Source organism: Agelaius phoeniceus, chromosome 25, assembly GCF_051311805.1.
Source record: "Agelaius phoeniceus isolate bAgePho1 chromosome 25, bAgePho1.hap1, whole genome shotgun sequence".
Taxonomy (NCBI): Eukaryota; Metazoa; Chordata; class Aves; order Passeriformes; family Icteridae; genus Agelaius; species Agelaius phoeniceus.
The window spans coordinates 53,765-72,030 of record NC_135289.1 but is presented as its reverse complement, the minus strand read 5'-3'; the positions used below and the strand labels follow the sequence as shown (position 1 = coordinate 72,030).

The window sequence follows — 18,266 nt, the reverse complement described above, 5'->3', positions numbered from 1 at the left end:
ACAAAATAACCTTTGTTAGGTTCCATATTCCACGATGTGTTGTACTCCTTATGCTGCAGCAAGCAAATCCAAAATTTTAGGAGGAACAGTTCATGCTGGTAAAATAGGGAATTGAGGTGGGGACTGTGGAGTTGCAGTGCATTCCTGGGAAGGGGTTGGTTGGAGAACTGCATTAGGAATTGCTGTTGCTTGTGTGATTGCTGGACAGCCACAAGGACGATGCTGAGGTGTTGTCCTAATACTGCAAAATGCCTTTTATGTGTTTGGAAGTAATTTTTAAATAAATGATGGTGTTTAAGGAGATGAGAAGTCGATTTCATTTGGAGCTCAGGATTTGTGTTCAGCACAGGATGTCCTGCTTGTTCAGAGGGTGTGCTGGGCTTATTCTCTCTCCTTGCATGAGGGTTTAAGGTGATTTTGTAATCTGTGGACATCACTGACCTCTCTGAAGGACTGATAGGTAATCTTGGTTCTATTTTGAAATACTCATCGTGACATGGTTTTGTTTGGAGGGAAGAGGGTGCGGATTGAAATTCAGTTTGCTGTTGGTGAGTGGTGGTTGCTGAGGGTATGTTTGAGAGTTGAGAACAAGATGTGGAATGCCCTCACCTTGGCTAAAAGGGAAGGGTAAGTATAAACTTGCCATGACCAAAACATGCAACTAGCTTTGCAGAAGTGACACATGGTTGGGAAAACTTGGTTAGTGGTGGGAGGATTTTGATGGTTTGGATTTTTTCCAAATTTTACATATATGTAGGTACTGTAATGGTTGAAGATGTAGGTGAATGGGCCTTGTATGAGGACTGCTGTGGGGTCTGTGATCTGTTTGAGGTGGTCTCCTCGGCAACTTTGAGCTCATAGGCTTCAAAGGCTCCTGTCAGAAATGCTTCTGGGGCAGGTTTAGGCGTTTCATAACCTGTTGGTGATGTAATTTTACAGGAGCAGTTGTCTGTTCCAGCCTTTTTCCCTGCTGTTGTGCTACACCAGCATCCATCTGCTGCTGCCCATCTCCTTCTCTAGGTTTGGAGACAAAGGTTGAGCTTTTCCCCTAAAGCCCTGAGTGTTCTGCTGTAGTGCATAACTTAAATTTACCAAGGTCACTGAACCCTATTTACTGTGTTTTCTGGGAGGCTGACAGGGTACAAAAGATTGGTTTGTACCCTCCTGTCTGAAGGATGAGACAGTAATACAAGAGCTCAGTTATTTGTGTGCTGAAGGGGCCATGGTTCTCCAGTGATGTGACAGATTCACTAATGATACCTGACAGAAGTATTGTAAAGGAGTAACTGTAAAAAAACCCAACTCCCTTCTATTACACAATGTTTTTAAGAAGGAAATATTTTCTTTTTATAATTTGAAGAATGCAAGTTCCCATGTGACAAAATATTGAACTCAGGTGACTGGTGAGTAGGTGTAAATTGAATGGAAACTACTTCAAAATACAGTTAAATAGTTTCTTGTCTGTAGAGACTTTGAATTTTGGTAATAGGTTTTGTATTTTAATACTTTATATTGATTTTAAATCAATTCCAGACTATTGTCAATGCCTTGTTCGGGAGATGAGGGGGAATGGTTGTTAGTCAGCTCTGCTTAAAACCACTGTGCCAGAAGAAATTCTTCCCTGTGACGGTCGTGAGGCCCTGGCACAGGGTGCCCAGAGAAGCTGTGGCTGCCCCATCTCTGGCAGCATTCAAGGCCAGGTTGGATCGGGCTTGGAGCAATCTGGGATAGTGGAAGGTGTCCCTGCCCATGGCAAGGGGTGAAACAAGATGAGCTTTAAGGTTCCTTTCTGACAAAAACCATTCTGAGATTCTGTGATTTGATAGCACAAAATGATATTTTCCATCATGGTTGTTGTATTTAAAACAACGCAACTCTTCCAGCTGCGTGCTTTTTCTGAAACTACTATAGCAGTAAAACACAGTTCTTATTGTGAGATCCTGCTTTACAGATTATTCTAATTTAATCTTTTTTCTTTCTAAGGAAAAGTCATCAACAAGGACTTGCGCCACTACCTAAGCCTTCAGTTCCAGAAGGGCTCGATAGACCACAAACTTCAGCAAGTGATCAGAGACAATCTCTATTTGAGAACCATCCCTTGTAAGTATGTAAAGATCAGCCTCATTTCATCTGTTCCTGCTAACTTCCACATAATTTATGAGTTTGAAATACCTTCTCTCTTAATCTGATTTAGATTTTACCTTGTAGTGGAGACTTCTGGCTTTGCTACAGTAGCTTCACATCTGAAGCTGTCATGAATTGGTGCAGCCAGTATGGACTGAAAACCAGCAAAAACTTGAGAATTCAAAGTTCAGATTGTTTCAGTAATATCTGTGTGTGGCTCTTCACAAATTTGTCAGTAGTTGTTAGAATGACCCAGCCACCACAAGAAATAAATCTTTCTCAGCATGATCAAGCAGTGCCAAAACATCCTGAATTTTGTCAATGTGTTGTGGTTTTTTTCTTCACAAAGAGCAAACTGAGACCTTAAGTGTCAAGTGCATTTGGCAGAGCAGGGCAGCTGGGAGGAGGGGTTGGGTGCAGAAGGGGTGACAGTGGCAGAACGTACAGGCAGACTGTTTGCTCATCCTGAGAAGACTGATTATAAAAAGGCTCATCATTGACTGTTTAAATATTCATTGCACTAAAAACTTTGTCAAGTAAAGTTTTTGTATCTACAGGAATTCTACTCTCTTCTCTCTGAGCACACCTGAGAGTTAGCGCCTTTCTTAAACTGCATTTCATTATTACTAGCTTTTATTTACTAGCTCTTATTTACTAGCTCTTGTTCATGCTGCTGCCTGAAAAAAATGATACATGCTTTTAAAATGCTATTTGGTTGTAGGCAGTAATGAATTGTAATGAATCAGTGAAGTTCTTTCAGGAGAGCTTTAATTAAGCTGTTATAACTATGGGAGGCCTGTTTTTATAGACAAACACTTTGAGAACCTCTGCATTAACGCAGCAATTTACTGATAAAGTTTACCTACAGCCAGGGGTTGGAGTGTGGCTGAATTACACTCTGAATTGTAGGTTAAAAAATAAATTCTGTGCTGAGTTACGGATTTGGTGGCCCAAAAATCAAATGTGCTTAGTCATGATAACCTCATTGCAAATTAGAGAGCTGGTGCTGGTGGAAATAGGGAAAGATGCAGCACCCTTACAGCTGGGTTAAAATAAAATAACCCAGACTGGGATTGCGTGTCGTCAGCTGCCACAAAAGTTGTTGTTGGTTCACTGACTATGAGAAAGAATTCTCTATTAATTGCCACCTCACCGAGCTGCTTCCCTCCTCCTCCCCCAATACCCGAAGTGTTGTTCCTATGTAATTTACCGTCTCAGTTTTTATACATTATTGTTCACTTGCTTACCAAGAGTTGTTTTAACTCTTACTGAAGTGACATAATCTTTGTATAAAGATTTGAAAATACATTGTTTTTACTGAACTGTACAGCAGGCAGCATTTGGTAACAAGCAGCATTTAAGTGTCTTAAAAGAGCGTTTTCTCTGTCTTTGCAGGCACTACAAGGGCTCCTAGAGATGGGGAGGTCCCTGGGGTAGACTATAATTTCATTCCTGTTGAGCAGTTTAAAGCGTTGGAAGAAAGTGGAGCCTTACTAGAAAGTGGAACATATGATGGTATGTCAGTGATGTTTAATGGAATGGGAATAAGGACCCAGTACTTGTGTTCAGGTGTAGCTCCTTGTGGTACCAGCTTTCCTGCTCACTTGATGGTTGTGACAGTAGTAGAGAGACAATAGTTAGTCTGGTTTTGGGTTACTGTGAAGAGGAGGAGCAATCCTGTTTTAAAGCTTTCTAATAATCTGCAAATTGTCCTTTCAACTGCTCTTAATCCCACCAGATTATTTTCACCATTGCATTTTTGGGAAGCATTTTGAAAAGGTTTGTCTGTGCTTGGTACAAATTTAAGAGAATTTAGTCAATTTTGTGTACACCTCAAGAGAATGGAGCCATGTTCTCCTCTCAGGTGTGCATCAAAAGGACAAAAGGCAAGAGAAATTCTGACCCAGCAGAGAAACAAAAGCATTTTTCAATGAAAAGTTGAACAGCACTAGACCAGATTGTAGGAAAGGTGAGTTTGTTAAATGTGGTGAAGAAAAACATTGTAATGGAGACGGTGATCAATCCCGTGAAAGGCTCTGTGCCTCTGGTTTTCCTCATCCCACACTATCTTATATTGTCCAGTCTGTGGAAATCTAGTAAGCAAATTTAGGCGACATTAGTAGTTTTTTTTCTTTATTCCTGAGCTGCACTTTATCTGACTGTCCCCTCTCTGAGCCTTGCCCTTGCTTGATATTTGCAGAAGGGTTTTCTTTCTATATGTATTTCCATGGTCAAAACCATATCCAGGCACTAAAAGTTACTCCAGCAGGAATTCTGGGAAGCTTCCTTGCTTTGTGCTCAATTCCCTAATAAAAATCATATGAGCAGTCAGGAGAGAGGTCAATTGCTGAAATTCTTTTTCCAGAAAACAGCAGATGAGTCCTTTGTACTATATTGAAGGAAAAATCTGTTCTTTTTTCTGAAGTAAAAATATCAGCATGTTGATATGAAGCCATATCAACATCTTTGTTTTACAAGTGTATTGTCAGTAGAAAATTGCAAGTGTTAAAAATCAATTACTTGTTAACTGGTTTTATGGAAATGAATACCTTGTGTCTGCATAAAAGTAATTTGCTTTTTGACTTCAGTATTTCTGTTGCTCCAAATCCATCTTTTTCTTTATAAACTTGTAGCAGGATAAAAGTTTTCAGATAATCTCTTGGTTTTTGACAATTAGTGCTGCATTAGCAAGAAGTCAGTGTATGAATAAATAGGTTTTGACTGTTGATTTAGTTTTGGTAGTGCTTATGTCTTCTTTGAGGCTTTAAAATGTCACCAAAATACATTTGCATGGGCACTAAACTGGTAACAGCCACTGCTAGCGCCTTCAGCAGTGCTGAAGTATCCTGAAGTATTAGTGCTTCAGTGCTCCTGATTTCTGTCTCATTTTCAGGTAATTTTTATGGTACTCCCAAGCCTCCAGCAGAGCCCAGCCCCTTTCAGCCTGATCCAGTGGATCAAGTTCTTTTTGACAATGATTTTGATACTGAATCACAGAGGAAAAGAACCACATCCGTCAGCAAAATGCAAAGGATGGAAAGTTCTCTCCCTGAAGAGGAGGAAGAGGAAGAAAAGGAAGCAGTTAATGGCAGCGGAGGGATAGGTTGGTTGACAAGGGGAGAAATTCCCTGGAGTATTGTGTGAATGGACATGGACTATACAAAAAACATTTGTGCTTCCTTAGTTTAGGTGAAGTATGAAGGCAGTTTCTGTTCAGACTGGTGCTTCTATTTGATTTTGAGATGACCTTTTAAAAAGAAGCAGCTGTTCTCCCAGCCAGATGTGCAGTTGCATCATAAAATGCACTGCTTGGTCAAGAACATGTGGTGCTGGATATGGGCCAGGGCCAGTTACACGAGCAGGAAGGAAAAATTTGTCCACTCTTGAAATAACAGAGTCCTTCACAGCGTAGAATTCATACCCTGCAAATGTTACTGTTGAATTTTGAGGCAATCACTGAATTTGTACACAGGAGATTTTAAGGAACTGATTGATTAAGGGGCAACATTGGCTCACACTGTAAAATTTTTGGATGATTTTGCCTAGGGGAACTATCACACAACCTGAAATCACCCAAGGCGGGGGGGAGCTTGTAGTGAGAAACAAAGCCAAGCATGTTGAGACTGGAGCAGTGTCCATCAGGACCTTTCTGGGATTGGCAAGGTGCCCTTTTCCTTTTGCTGTCATGGTTACTCATCTGGAGGGGGGCAAATTGATGGTGGAGAGGAACTGTCACATTGCATTTGCAGTTGATCCTGTGTGTGACTGTTTAGGACAGAGTTACACTGACCAGACCTGACCTAGTCTTGTCATCTTCAGGGCTGGCAACACCACAGAGGGGCCAATGGTCAGGCTGGTGGTTGGGTGAAGGTCGTGGACATAGTCATGTCACAGCAGGTATCAAGCATAACCTCAGTTCTGAAGGGTAGAGGCTTCTATTTAAAGTTTCCTGCCTGAATTTTTGGGATCTTCTTTCTAGTTGTGGCTTGTAGCAAGGTGTTGTTTATTTTACTGGCAGTTTGGGTCTTCTCTACATTTCCTTCTGATTCTTTAAAGAATATTAGTAGGATTTTTTTGATTGTTTTATGGCATTACAAACACTGTTCTCTCTGTAGAAATGGCAACAGAGCATAGTCAACTTGGATTTCTGCCAGTGTCGATTTTTCAGAGTAGGCTCAAGCACAGAATACAAGGTTAATTCTGTTTGGCAGGGGAAGAGCAGAGTTCAGTCTTTTCATGTCAGCTTTTCGAAGTTCACATCTGAAAAAAAAAAAATGCACATCACATAGAGAGATGTGTTTGACATCCACTCGTAGCCAGAGTAAGAGGGTGGTTCTTTGTGAGAAACAACATAAGCATCTGACAAACACTTTCCCTGAACAACTACAGAAAACAAAGAAAAACATTCAGATTCTCCTGACTGGATGAAACCTGTTCCCAGCTACAACCAGACAAGCAGCAACATGGACTTCAGAAATTATTTGTCAAGGGATGAGACCCTGGAACCACTACCCAAGAACTGGGAAATGGCCTACACGGATGCTGGCATGATCTACTTCATTGAGTGAGTAACTCAGCTCCTTGGAGGAGACAAGTGCTGGTGGCTGCAGTCTGGAAAGCTTGCTCTTTCACCTCTCTTCTTCTTGTGCTGCTTCTATTTCTTTATGAAATTTACTATTTTCCTACTGTTACACTCCTTACTCATCGTCCTCAATGTTGCACGCTCGGTAAAATTCCCATTGTGCAGGAAGACCATATGGTTCCACCTGCAAAGTCAGTTTGTTTGTTCTAAGTTTTGTATCTCACAAATACAAAGCTGGCTGAGTATTGCTAAGTGACACGTGACATGGAAACTTGCTGTTTAGCTTCTCTGCTTGTGTTCCTTGGCTGGGAATGGATGTTTCAAAATACAAATAGCCCAAATGAAAGCCCAGGATAGGAAAGTAGCTCATGTGTGCACATGTAAAACTGCCTCATTTATGAGTTCTAAGGCAAAAATGAAACAGAAACCTTCCTGAGAGTTTAGCATATGAGGAGGCTAAACATTTTTTTTTTCCTATCAGGTAGAAACAGCTGCTGTTCCCATATGAGCTTTTGGGGGGCTGGGGGGAGGATCTGTGCCTCCAACACTTCCTGTGTGCCCTGGAGAGTCTCCAGTGTGCTGATGCCTTTTCTTTGTAGCATTTTGTGACGTGACTGAGGCACAAATAAAGGTTGTATTATCTAAAGTCTACATTTTCCTACAATAGTAAATACTTGAAGGAAAGTTTCTTCAGTGTGAGGGAGTTCTCTTACTGGCATGTGTTCTGCTCCACAGTCACAACACCAAGACAACGACATGGCTTGATCCCCGACTCTGTAAGAAGGCCAAAGCTCCTGAAGATTGTGAAGATGGAGGTGAGATGCTCAGAATGCATTTGCCACCTGTCACTGATAAATGTATGAGTTTATTCCAGCTGGATACAGTCCATTACTTCCGTGGAAGAAGCTTCTCCCCGGTAGATGTGACTCTGGAGCTGGCTGAGTGTTGAGTGTCCCCTGTAATTTGGTGGCAATAGGAATTTACATAAGACTGGGAAAGTCCATGGTGTATTTTCCCTGGAGTAGTAGAATCTGGCCAAACAAAATGTTTATCTACATTCCTGAGCAGAATATGAGATGTTTTGTTCCAGTGTCATTTTTAAGGAGAAAGCTGCATGTGAGTGATGTTCTCACTGGAAACTGTTGTATAGGTGGAGTATGGCAGAAGGTCCATAAGTAACAGAATATAGGAATAACAAAGAAGGTATGGCAAAATACATATTTCTGATGATAACGATTGCATTTGACATAGTATTTGAATGCAGAAGCTAAGGGAACAATCTGACTGATTGATTTAAATTCCTTCAAGACTTCCAGGTCAGTAGCCTCCAGGCAATTAGGCAATTTCTGCAACCATTTCCTACACAGGTGGGCAATTTAGTCTGCTAGGAAAGAGCATCAGGTAGCTCTGTCTTCAGCAAATGCTTGACATGTTCCAAAAGCTGAAGCAGGCTCAGAATGACCTGTCATCCTCCAAAATTGCCCAGCCTAACAGCCATGTATCCATAATGAAGCCAGCTGGAGCAGCTGCATTCTGCTGCTTATTAAACGTACATGCAGCTCTTTAAACAGAGATTCAGGATATCCAAATGAACAATACTTAAATTAATAGACCCATTGGGTCTTTAGTCAGACCCTGTGGACCAATACTGGTATTAGTAATTGGTAATATACTGTCATATGCCAAGGAAATTCCTGTTATTGTCAAACTTAGGGCAGCCTCAAACAAGATTGCAGGGCAAATTTTTCCTTAAAATGTCTGGCTGACTATATTCATTATTCTAATATTTAAATTTCCATGGTCAAGATAACTAGAACAATAAACTTGATAAGCTGACCTCTGTGGTAACTGCTTATTACCTTCAGTCAGTCATGAGCTGCTGGCACCGTCTTACCAGATGCTAAATTTGCCATAAAAAGGAGCCTTTTGCATGTAATTTTCAGTACAAACAGGTCTTTAAGTTTATTTATGTTTAAAGTTGCGGGATTTCATTGAATACAAGGCTCATCATTTAGTGCAAGAAGGAGTAAAAGTTGCAGGGCTTCAGATTCCCTGGAACAGGTTTTTACCTTTCATCAGGGAAGAAAATGGGACCTGAATTTTCCTCGTATTTTTCATGAGCCTAGGTCTTCTTTAATGAAAACTCTGATATTTGTGGATAGTTTTCCCCTGTAATGGAGAATTCGGTCTTTCTGATTGCAGAACTTCCTTATGGATGGGAGAAAATAGAAGACCCTCAATATGGGACATATTACGTTGAGTAAGTGCTAATTATTGATTTGGCATACATAAAAATTGAGTACGAAACTCTGAAGTCCTTGATCCCCAGTAAGCAGAGATTGTAATGCAGTGAAAGGCCAGGTTGGACAGGGCTAGGAGCAATATGGTCTGGTATCTATACTTGTAGCAGGGGGTGGAACTGCTGGATGGGCTTTAAGGTTCCTTCCAGTCCAAAACATTCTGTGATTCTGTGAAACTATTAAATATATCCAGGAAAAACAGTTCTTGGGTTGCAAACTCATGGCACAAACTTCTGGTGGCACTGGCATGAGGGAAAATCCACAGTGTGACCTTAAAGACTTAAGGACTGTTTTTCATTTGGGGAAAGAAAGCAAGTTGCAACCAAAATAATTTATAGATGGAAATGAGCTGATGTCATTTTTCTTAGCTTAGCAAAAACAGAGTCACTTGATTTAAGAGTGGCACCTGATAACTTTAAAAGAGTAAAAATAACTTGTAGATCATTGCTGTTTTCAAAAAGCCAAGTCAATAACCACTAAACTGCTGCAGGAGCTCTTTTGAATCTCCTTCAGGCCAGAGGAAATTAAATCTCTCCTTAACCATGGAGAAGAAAAATGGTAGAGGTGAAAATGTAGCTTCAGAGAACAAGCAAACATTTTTCACTTAGCAAAGCCAAGGTATTCGAATTATGCTCAAATTTGTTGGTTTTCCCCTCCTATGCTGTACTTCTCTATCATCTGCTAGGGAAAAGGTGATGCCTGAGTTTGTAAATAGTATAGGTCAATGGGTCAAGAGAAAAAGCAGGTTTGCTCGGATCTAAACTATTACATCTCTGCCTAGCGATTAAAGGAAGTAAAATTTTATTTGCCTCAAAGTAAGTAAACCGCTGGAAGAATGAGCATATTTTCAGTATTAGTTATGAGAGGTTTTTTGTTCATTTCTCCAGAGCATTCATCTGACATAATAAAAAATAGTGTTTGTAGATGTGGTTTTTTTGGGGTTGTCTTTTTTGGGAAGGAGTCAGAATGTTTTCTGTTGAAATCCTGACCTACCTTTTGTATGCCTGCAGTCATATTAACCAGAAAACTCAGTTTGAAAATCCAGTATTGGAAGCCAAAAGGAAAAAACAGCTAGGACAGACTGATGCTGGCCCTTCCAAATCAGGTATCACTGAATATTGTGTTCTTTGTCACATATATCTTTATCTGCAAGTATGCTTTATAAAAACCCAATTCTGGAATTCATGAAGGCATCAGCCTTGTCTTTTCACTAGCCATTACAGTGTTACCCTCCAAGATCTTTTGGGTTTTTTGAAGAATTTTTTCATGTTAAAATTGAACCAACACACTAAGACTGCTTCTAAATCATTTTGGTTGTTCTGAAGCCGGTTGTCATAAACAGCTTTGGAATATATGGAGGGTTAGAAGAGCCATCTGGAAGTGCAGGTAAAGCCACACCTGGAGTGTTGATGCTTTTGATCTACTTTAAGCTTGGTATTCAAGGATAAAAATTGGGAATTTGAGGTGGGAGGTTTGCATACAGCTCTGTTGCAATCTGTCCAGAAAAACTCTTTTCCATGCCCTGAATTCAGCTGGAAAATGAGTGTAGCACTTCCCTGTCTGTTTATCCTTTAAAACTGCTTCAGAAGCTGATCAACAATAAACAAATCATTAACCTTTGTGACACCTTAAAAATAAACAAAAAACTTAGCAGAATTAACCCTGGCTTACTGCCCTCCTGTCTCTGTATTCCATAATTCCAAAGAACCGGGGAGGTCTCTCTTCACTCGAGATCCATCCCAGCTTACTGGAGCACTCATAAGGACATCCCTGAAGAAAAGTACTATGGGATTTGGCTTCACAATCATCGGAGGGGACAGGCCTGACGAGTTTCTTCAGGTGAAGAATGTGTTAAAAGATGGACCCGCTGCGCAAGATGGAAGAATTGCTCCAGGTCAAGTATTATTTCTGTAAACTTCCATTTCCTGGGGTACTTTGGGGAACACAGCTTGAGGCACAGGAGGTTGGAGGACTCCATACACATCCTCACTAAATTAAATATTTTCATATTTGTGAAAGATCTTTGCAGAGCAGTGGCTGAAAAGGAAAAGAAGCAGCATTCTAGATAAAAATTGACTTTAAGGGCACTTCTGAAGATTTCAGTAGTTCTCCTTTAGCAAAGACACTTATCTTCATGTTTATTCATAGAATGGTTTCTCTCTCTGTAAGTGAAGTAAAAATAATGTGTTTGAGTCCTGGTCTGTTTTGCCTTGTTGCTGCCAGAAACCATGACACCGATTATTAAAACTGCAAAAAGCCCACAGCAGGAGTGAGGAAACAAAATTGTGTGAGCTGAACAAGTGAGGAGAGAAGAGGGATGAGCAACCCATGAGGACTTATGCATTTTTTCATGGTTATTACATGTGTAATTAGGTTACCTGTAACCTTACCATAACCTCTGGTTTGCATATTAGAAAAGGTGAAATGCTTCTTTACCTATAACATAAACACTTACTCTTGAGCAAATGAGTAAAAGAATTCATACTTTGAAAGATAAATACTATTAACTTGCAAAATGGAACAATTTCCCGTTTTGTTGCTGATGTGTTGTTTGAACTTGTTTGTATGTGGTTCATTTTCCACCTCTGCAAAAAAGTAAACAATCCTGCAGAAATGTTGGAATGGAAAAGATGTGCAGCTATTCTGATTGTAGTTCATGGAATAAGGGAGATCCTGTTTTACTGATGCCTGGGCATTAAAGGGATAGGACAGTTTGCAGGACATATTGTACCTCACATGCAAAGTTTCACATCAAAATTATGAAAACGCGAACCAAGGTTTTGGGATCTGAAGCCCACATAAGTTCATTTTGAAAATGTATTCTTAGCCACGTGTGGCAGCAGTGTAAGAGTGTGGAGCATGTGTGTGTGCACGATCCTAGCTTAAGTTCAGCCAGTCCTAAAATAAACACGGGGCCAAAAAAATCCGATTTATTCTGCATTGGGTTTAGGATGCTCTGCAATATGAATTAAAGTAGAAGACATCTGCTTGCTGTAGTGTGCGTGCTCTGCTTCATCTCCCGTGGCTGTACAGTATCATTTTTTAAATCTGCTGCAGATTAAACTTTATATATTTAGCGCACTGTGTCCTGAGATGAAATAGAATAAATGCAAAGAGGAAATCCTTTATGCTTTTTGGCAATATTAGCCATGAGGTAATATCCCAGACACTAGTTATTCATTCGAAGACAGCACTGTGATTTCTTCAAGGTAGGCTTTTGTTGAAGGTTTCGCTTCTGTTTTTGACACGTCAAAATTTCTTTTGTAACAGGTGACGTCATCGTGGACATAAATGGAAGCTGTGTCCTTGGCCATACCCATGCAGATGTTGTCCAGATGTTTCAGCTCATTCCCATAAATCAGTATGTGAACATGACTTTGTGTCGTGGGTACCCTCTTCCTGATGACAATGAAGACCCCGTGGTGGATATCGTGACAGCCACGCCTGTCATTAGTGGTCCGCCGGTGGCCAAGGGAGATGCTTCCATGTCCAGCCAAGATTTAGTAGCAGCAACAGTTGTGTTGGACCAGAATGGGAAAGTGTTGGTCAACGGTCGCCTCAACGGCCCTTCTGTGGATTCAGGAGAGCAAAGGGTCTCCTTTGCCTCCTCAGGAGGCTCTCAGCCAGAGCTGGTCACCATCCCTCTGATCAAAGGGCCTAAAGGCTTTGGGTTTGCCATTGCAGACAGTCCCACAGGCCAGAAGGTGAAGATGATTTTGGACAGCCAGTGGTGCCAAGGCCTACAGAAAGGGGATGTCATCAAGGAGATTTGCCATCAGAATGTGCAGAGCTTGACCCACTTGCAGGTGGTGGAGGTGCTCAAGCAGTTTCCAGTTGGAGCAGAGGTGCCCCTGCTTATCTTAAGAGGAGGTACAGACAAAATTGCAGTTGTCATATTGGTTATAAGTTTTTAAAAGTCCTATTTTAGTGTGATATCTAAATTGTGTCCAGTCTTGACAGCTAAGCAGCAGTTCATTCCATCTCTGAACGATTATGTTCTAAGTTTGATTTATACCCCTCACTATTTAGGGTGAGAGCATGTTGCTGGGATTTTGTTTGAAGATTTAGTTAGGTTTTTCTTTGGGTCTTTTTCCCTCAACAATTATATGGTGATATGTTTATGCACTGTCTCGTCCAAGTCTCTGGGGAGTGCTAAAGCAAACACGTGGTCTCCAGTATAATGCAAAGCATAAGATGGACTGAGTTTTGTGAGGTTCTCCAAATATATTCTAGTAACTGTGTCTGTAAAGAACAGGGGATTGCAGGAGATGGGAAGAAGCATTAGCGAAAAGGTGGGGCTGATCACTGGGAATAGCAGAAAAAATTCTGATTTTTTCCATTGCATATTCATACTCCTTCCTTGATTGTCAGTCACAGACCAGAATGCATCTTCTCCCCAGAAACTGTAGCAGATAGTGTCCCTCTTTCAGAGGAAGCTGAATCTGAATGAATTATGAGGCAGCTCGTGGCCGTTCAGTGTCCCTTCAGGCTTTATTGTAACCCTAACTTTAGCCACTGGTATTTGCAAAAATCTCTGGATCTTTTTCTCTATAAATACTACTAGTCCTTAATCAGCTAAGGAAGTAATTAGATTTATGTGTGACAAGTGAAATTCCCTCAGACAAATTCATAAGTCTCCTTATCCCATGAACTGAGGGGTGACTTGGCTGACCAGCTTCCAGCAGAAAGAGAAATAGATATTTTTCATTGTTGTACAGCTTTCTGTTCTAATTGAGACTTCTCTAAAGTGATGGTTTTGGTCACTTTGCCATTTAATAGCACAGTGAATCAGCTGCTATTATTTTCACCCCAGGGGCAGCTGATTATATTGCTGAAATGTTGTTGAAACTTTTTGTAACCTGCTATTAAAGTTACTTTCTATTTTCTTCAGGTCCACCCTCCCCTACTAAAGCTGCCAAAGGAGTGAGTATTTGTGATGTATGTAACTTGTTTTTGACCTGCTTTGTAATCTCATTTCCTCTGGATTTTAGTCCCTGTGATAACCTGCAAGATGGTTTATCAAAACCACATCTGCTTGGTAGCCAAAAATTCTTTGTCTAAGTTAGAGTACCCATTAAAAGGGAAACAAAATACAGCATCTATTTTTTTCCTTCCTAAAGGAAGTTTATGATCCTTTGATTCTTCTCAGTCCTCGCATAGAATTAATGGACTGGTTACTGCTCCCTTTTGGAAATGCTTATCTTTGGATCCATATTTTCAGCAAGTCTCTATGGAGCTGTAAATTCCTAGCTCGATACTCATTGCTCTTGGAATTTTGATCTGTCAGGGCATCTTTAACATATATTAGCTCAGTAAAGAATCCTTGGTCTTAATAGAACAACCTCTGATTTAATGATGCTGATATTAATGCTTATGATTTTTATGAAGGTTCTGTTGTAAATTAGAGTGGTCGAACACAGATACTTCTTTAAAAATGCTTCTTGTAAAGAACAAACAGGGCAATTTATGAAAACCCCATTACCAGAACATAGCTGTAACTTCCCTTTCTATCTTTATCCTGCTGTTTGAGTGCAACCTTAGTTGTATCCCAGCAGTGGAATGACACAAGCACACATGTTCAGCATGCTCAAAGATGACTGTGCTCAATAACATCTTCAGATTCAGTTCCTTACAAGCATCCACCTGCCCGCACTGAATAAATCAGAGCAGAAATCCCTGCAGTTGGAGGGCCTTGGTCCTGTCAGCATGGATCCCATGGCAATGTGCTAAAAATAGTTTGGACTTGGGTACTGGCATTCTATTCCAGCACACATACAGCAGCAACAGCCCACAGAGTGCTTGATGCTCAGTGGCATTAAGCAGCGTGGCAAAATAATTCACTTAAAAAGGGCAAGTTCTTGTGTTTATAAACATACAAGAAGTGTCAAACTGCTGAATGGCTCTGGGCAGTTTCTTCTGCTCTTGGTGACAGGGCATATCTACATCTGTTCTGCTCCTGCTGTGGTTTGGCATGCACTGCCACGTGCCAGTTTTCCAGGCTGGGCTTCCGCACAGAAGAAATATTTAGAGTTATTTTGTTGCATAATTGATTGGGGATTTAGATGAGGGACCACAAAGTGTCCTTGCCTCATGAACAGGAGAGTTGCAGCTCATGAAAAGACAAAAAAGGCAAGTTGTTAATACCTCACACTGCCCAGGTGTGTCCTCCTGCCCCATTGTATATTGCTCCAGCAAACAGCTCATGCTGGGAGCACCCCTGGTGCTTGTGGGGAGGAGCTTGGCAAAGGACAGGAGGCAGTGCCGGTGAGGAGCAGCCTGTGCCTTTGGTGCTGGATTGTGGCCCAGAGCCAGGCAGGCACCTGACAAGGATTCGGTGTCTTCTCCAAACATGATCTGTCCTTTTGCCCCACTTCATCCCATGTGTTGGTAACTAGCAGCATCTGCCCATCTTCACTCCTCTCTGAGCATCAGTCACTTCAAACTCTTTCCAAGCCTAGTCTCCAGTAGAAACTCATGTACAAGTGAGGAAGACTTTAGTACTCTGGTCAGACACATCCACTGGAAAAGCTGTAATTTTGTTCCTTTCTTCGTGTCTATTTCTTCTGCATGATGTTCATTGTCTTTGCACCCACAAGTGTAGTCATGCCTTTATTTAATGTGGATTTTGCATCTCTGGGCTGTTTCAGAAGGACAGGCAGGACAGTTCCGGGAGTTTGGAAGCTGTCAGCGATACCATTCCGCAGCCGATGCCCTTCCCGCCCTCTGCTGTGCGACCAGGCTCTCCTAAACTGGACCCGTCTGAAGTCTACCTGAAGTCTAAGACAATTTATGAGGACAAACGTAAGTACATCATCTTCATCTTGAAAATACTGAATTATGAAGGAATTTTTTCTTTTGTCGCATGTGCAGTAAAACTACTGAGACTTTGTTGCTAAGTTTGTTAACCTGCTGTGGATAAAATGTTTCAAGTAATGCATCATTCAAACAGCAATCGGAAAAACAAAAAAGATAAAGTATGTTTCAACCGTATTTTCAGTAAAACAGTTAATTGCAGAAATAATGCCAGGGATGGTTGTGAAGTAAACTGCAGCAGACCTGCTTATAAAAGTAGTTCTGAATTGTGTTACAGAGTGGCTTTTTTCCTGGTCTGCTGCACAGATGTAGTTGAGATTCCTGCTTTGAAAATTAATGATACCATTTTGAAAAGAGAATATCACTGTATTTCTGGTTGCTGTGTTTTGTCACTAGAAGACTCAGAGTGTACCACCAAAGCATAATCCTTCAAGAATCCTTCAATAATCCAAGATAGCTCCTTACATGTTTTGAAATACTGTTTTGTTTTTTTTTCTTAGCTCCAAACACAAGAGATTTAGATGTTTTCCTGAGAAAACAAGAGTCAGGCTTTGGTTTCCGGGTGCTTGGTGGGGACGGACCAGATCAGCCTGTAAGTGAAACTGATCACAGTTATCTCACAGTATTGCTGTTGAAATGTTCCTACTCTGTCATCCCCATTTCAAATCATCCCATCCAGGCAGCTCAGTGATGGCAAAATTGATTGATTCATACCTGCCTTTCAGAGATCAGGAATTAGTCCTCATTACCTTTGTTTTTTCCCCTCTTCTTGGACTCCATTCTCCAAGGTTCTGCGCCCTTCCCGCTACCGAGCCCGTCCTTTGCCGCAATTTTCTGTCGGGCCGAGGACACTGGCGGTGTTTCTACAGCTGTTGCTGTGTTGCTGTGTCTCGGAGCCCTCAGAAGGGCCATGCTGGTCCCCAGCCTTTGCCCATTGTCACCTGATCCCAGTGGTGGTCAGTCATTGGTGAGATGTCCACAGCAGAGCATCCTGGAAAGCAGCTGAGTGGAAGGAAGTGATTGCTCCTTCTGTCAAAATTTCATTAGGCTGTTCCTTTCCTTGCAGCCCAGTGAAATGAGGTTTGAGATGGTGACACACCCTTTTTATTCCCTGCTTCTCCCGCTGGATTTTTAAGCATGCATTGTGTTGGAGGCAGCTGGGCAAATGCCAGAGCAGACACACCTGGATGGTCTGTTCTCCAAGGGCAGGTTTTAGGAGACTCCCCTGTATTTTCAAACACGCATAAATTTCTCTTTGGGAAGAAGCTCTAAGACTTGTACTATATATCAGGGACCTTTCTTTAAGCTGTTTAAGGGGAGAGAAAAAGCTTTTGGAATAGATCTGCATAGATTGTTTTCTCATTACAGTGAAGGAATTTGGTTTTTCCATTCCCAGCTGTGATCCAGTGCTAGCCTTTTTTTTTTTTCTTCCTCCCTCACTAACATGCATTTAAAGTAAAAAGCAAACACAGAGAATGTTACTTCTGTTGCACTTTATAGCATTTATGGTGTTTGGTTTCCATAACACCCATAGGAGGTGTGGAGCTGATGGATGAGCTGCCCGCCATTCTTAACCTCCAGCATACTAGCTGTGGTTACCCTTAATCTTCCATTTAATTGAAAATGATTGTAGCATGTGAAATTGAGTGTGGTTCTTCTCTGTATTATATTTAGTAGCACTTTTTGAGGTGGGGGGTAGGCAGAACCGTTGGTGTTTGAATTCATTATCTCATTACCAAAAGCTGAGACCTGAAGCAACTTGAAATGTGGAACTGTCCATAAGCAACTTTTCAGAAACAAACTTGAGTTGGTTCAAAAGCTTTTATTTCTTCCCCAGTCATTCTTCCTCAGTCTTGGTAAAAAAAATAAAAATTGAGTAGAATGAATGTCAGAGGCTTTTGTGTCATAAATGTCTAGGAAATCATATATATAATAAGTACATGGTGTGTGCTCATTTCAAAAATTTTGCTTTGTAATAAACTGGCAAACATGCTCAAGAGAGAAGAACTGACAAAAATATAGATTAAAGATTTAAAGTAGTTAGTGAATGCTTTGAGACTCCAGATTGTCTCCACTAGATCAGCTTGTGCAGAGTACACTTGCTGGCTGCATTTCTGCTAGAGCTGGACAGTGAGGTAATCTTTAAAAAAGTGTTCCCCAAAAGACCTCTTCTGCACTGATTCATGTGGATTCCAACCACTGTGTGTTCTGATGAACTCATGTTCCCTTTCAAACCCCTGGACTCTGCTCACAGATTTATATCGGAGCCATAATCCCGTTGGGAGCAGCGGAAAAGGACGGGAGGCTGCGTGCAGCGGATGAGCTGATGTGCATTGATGGAGTCCCTGTGAAAGGGAAGTCACACAAGCAAGTTCTGGATTTAATGACCAGTGCTGCACGAAACGGGCAGGTGCTGCTCACTGTCCGGAGGAAGATCTTCTTCAGTG

At 41.2% G+C, this 18,266-nt stretch overlaps 1 protein-coding gene across 4 annotated transcripts in view; it reads left to right on the top strand.

Moving 5' to 3' along the window:
- LOC129130432 (membrane-associated guanylate kinase, WW and PDZ domain-containing protein 3) overlaps nt 1–18,266 on the top strand; it is a 54,604-nt gene that overhangs the window by 24,941 nt on the left and 11,397 nt on the right. The window contains exons 2-14 of one of the 4 annotated variants that reach the window (XM_077190485.1): nt 1,984–2,100; nt 3,520–3,639; nt 5,018–5,227; nt 6,514–6,688; nt 7,442–7,521; nt 8,909–8,966; nt 10,017–10,111; nt 10,712–10,900; nt 12,277–12,876; nt 13,898–13,929; nt 15,657–15,807; nt 16,320–16,411; nt 18,074–18,266. In XM_077190485.1, the coding sequence (XP_077046600.1) occupies nt 1,984–2,100; nt 3,520–3,639; nt 5,018–5,227; nt 6,514–6,688; nt 7,442–7,521; nt 8,909–8,966; nt 10,017–10,111; nt 10,712–10,900; nt 12,277–12,876; nt 13,898–13,929; nt 15,657–15,807; nt 16,320–16,411; nt 18,074–18,266 (2,112 nt within the window). Of the gene's footprint in view, nt 1–1,983; nt 2,101–3,519; nt 3,640–5,017; nt 5,228–6,513; nt 6,689–7,441; nt 7,522–8,908; nt 8,967–10,016; nt 10,112–10,711; nt 10,901–12,276; nt 12,877–13,897; nt 13,945–15,653; nt 15,808–16,319; nt 16,412–18,073 lie in introns of all 4 variants that reach the window. The other 3 variants (XM_054648866.2, XM_077190484.1, XM_077190483.1) reach the window with 3 other exon arrangements.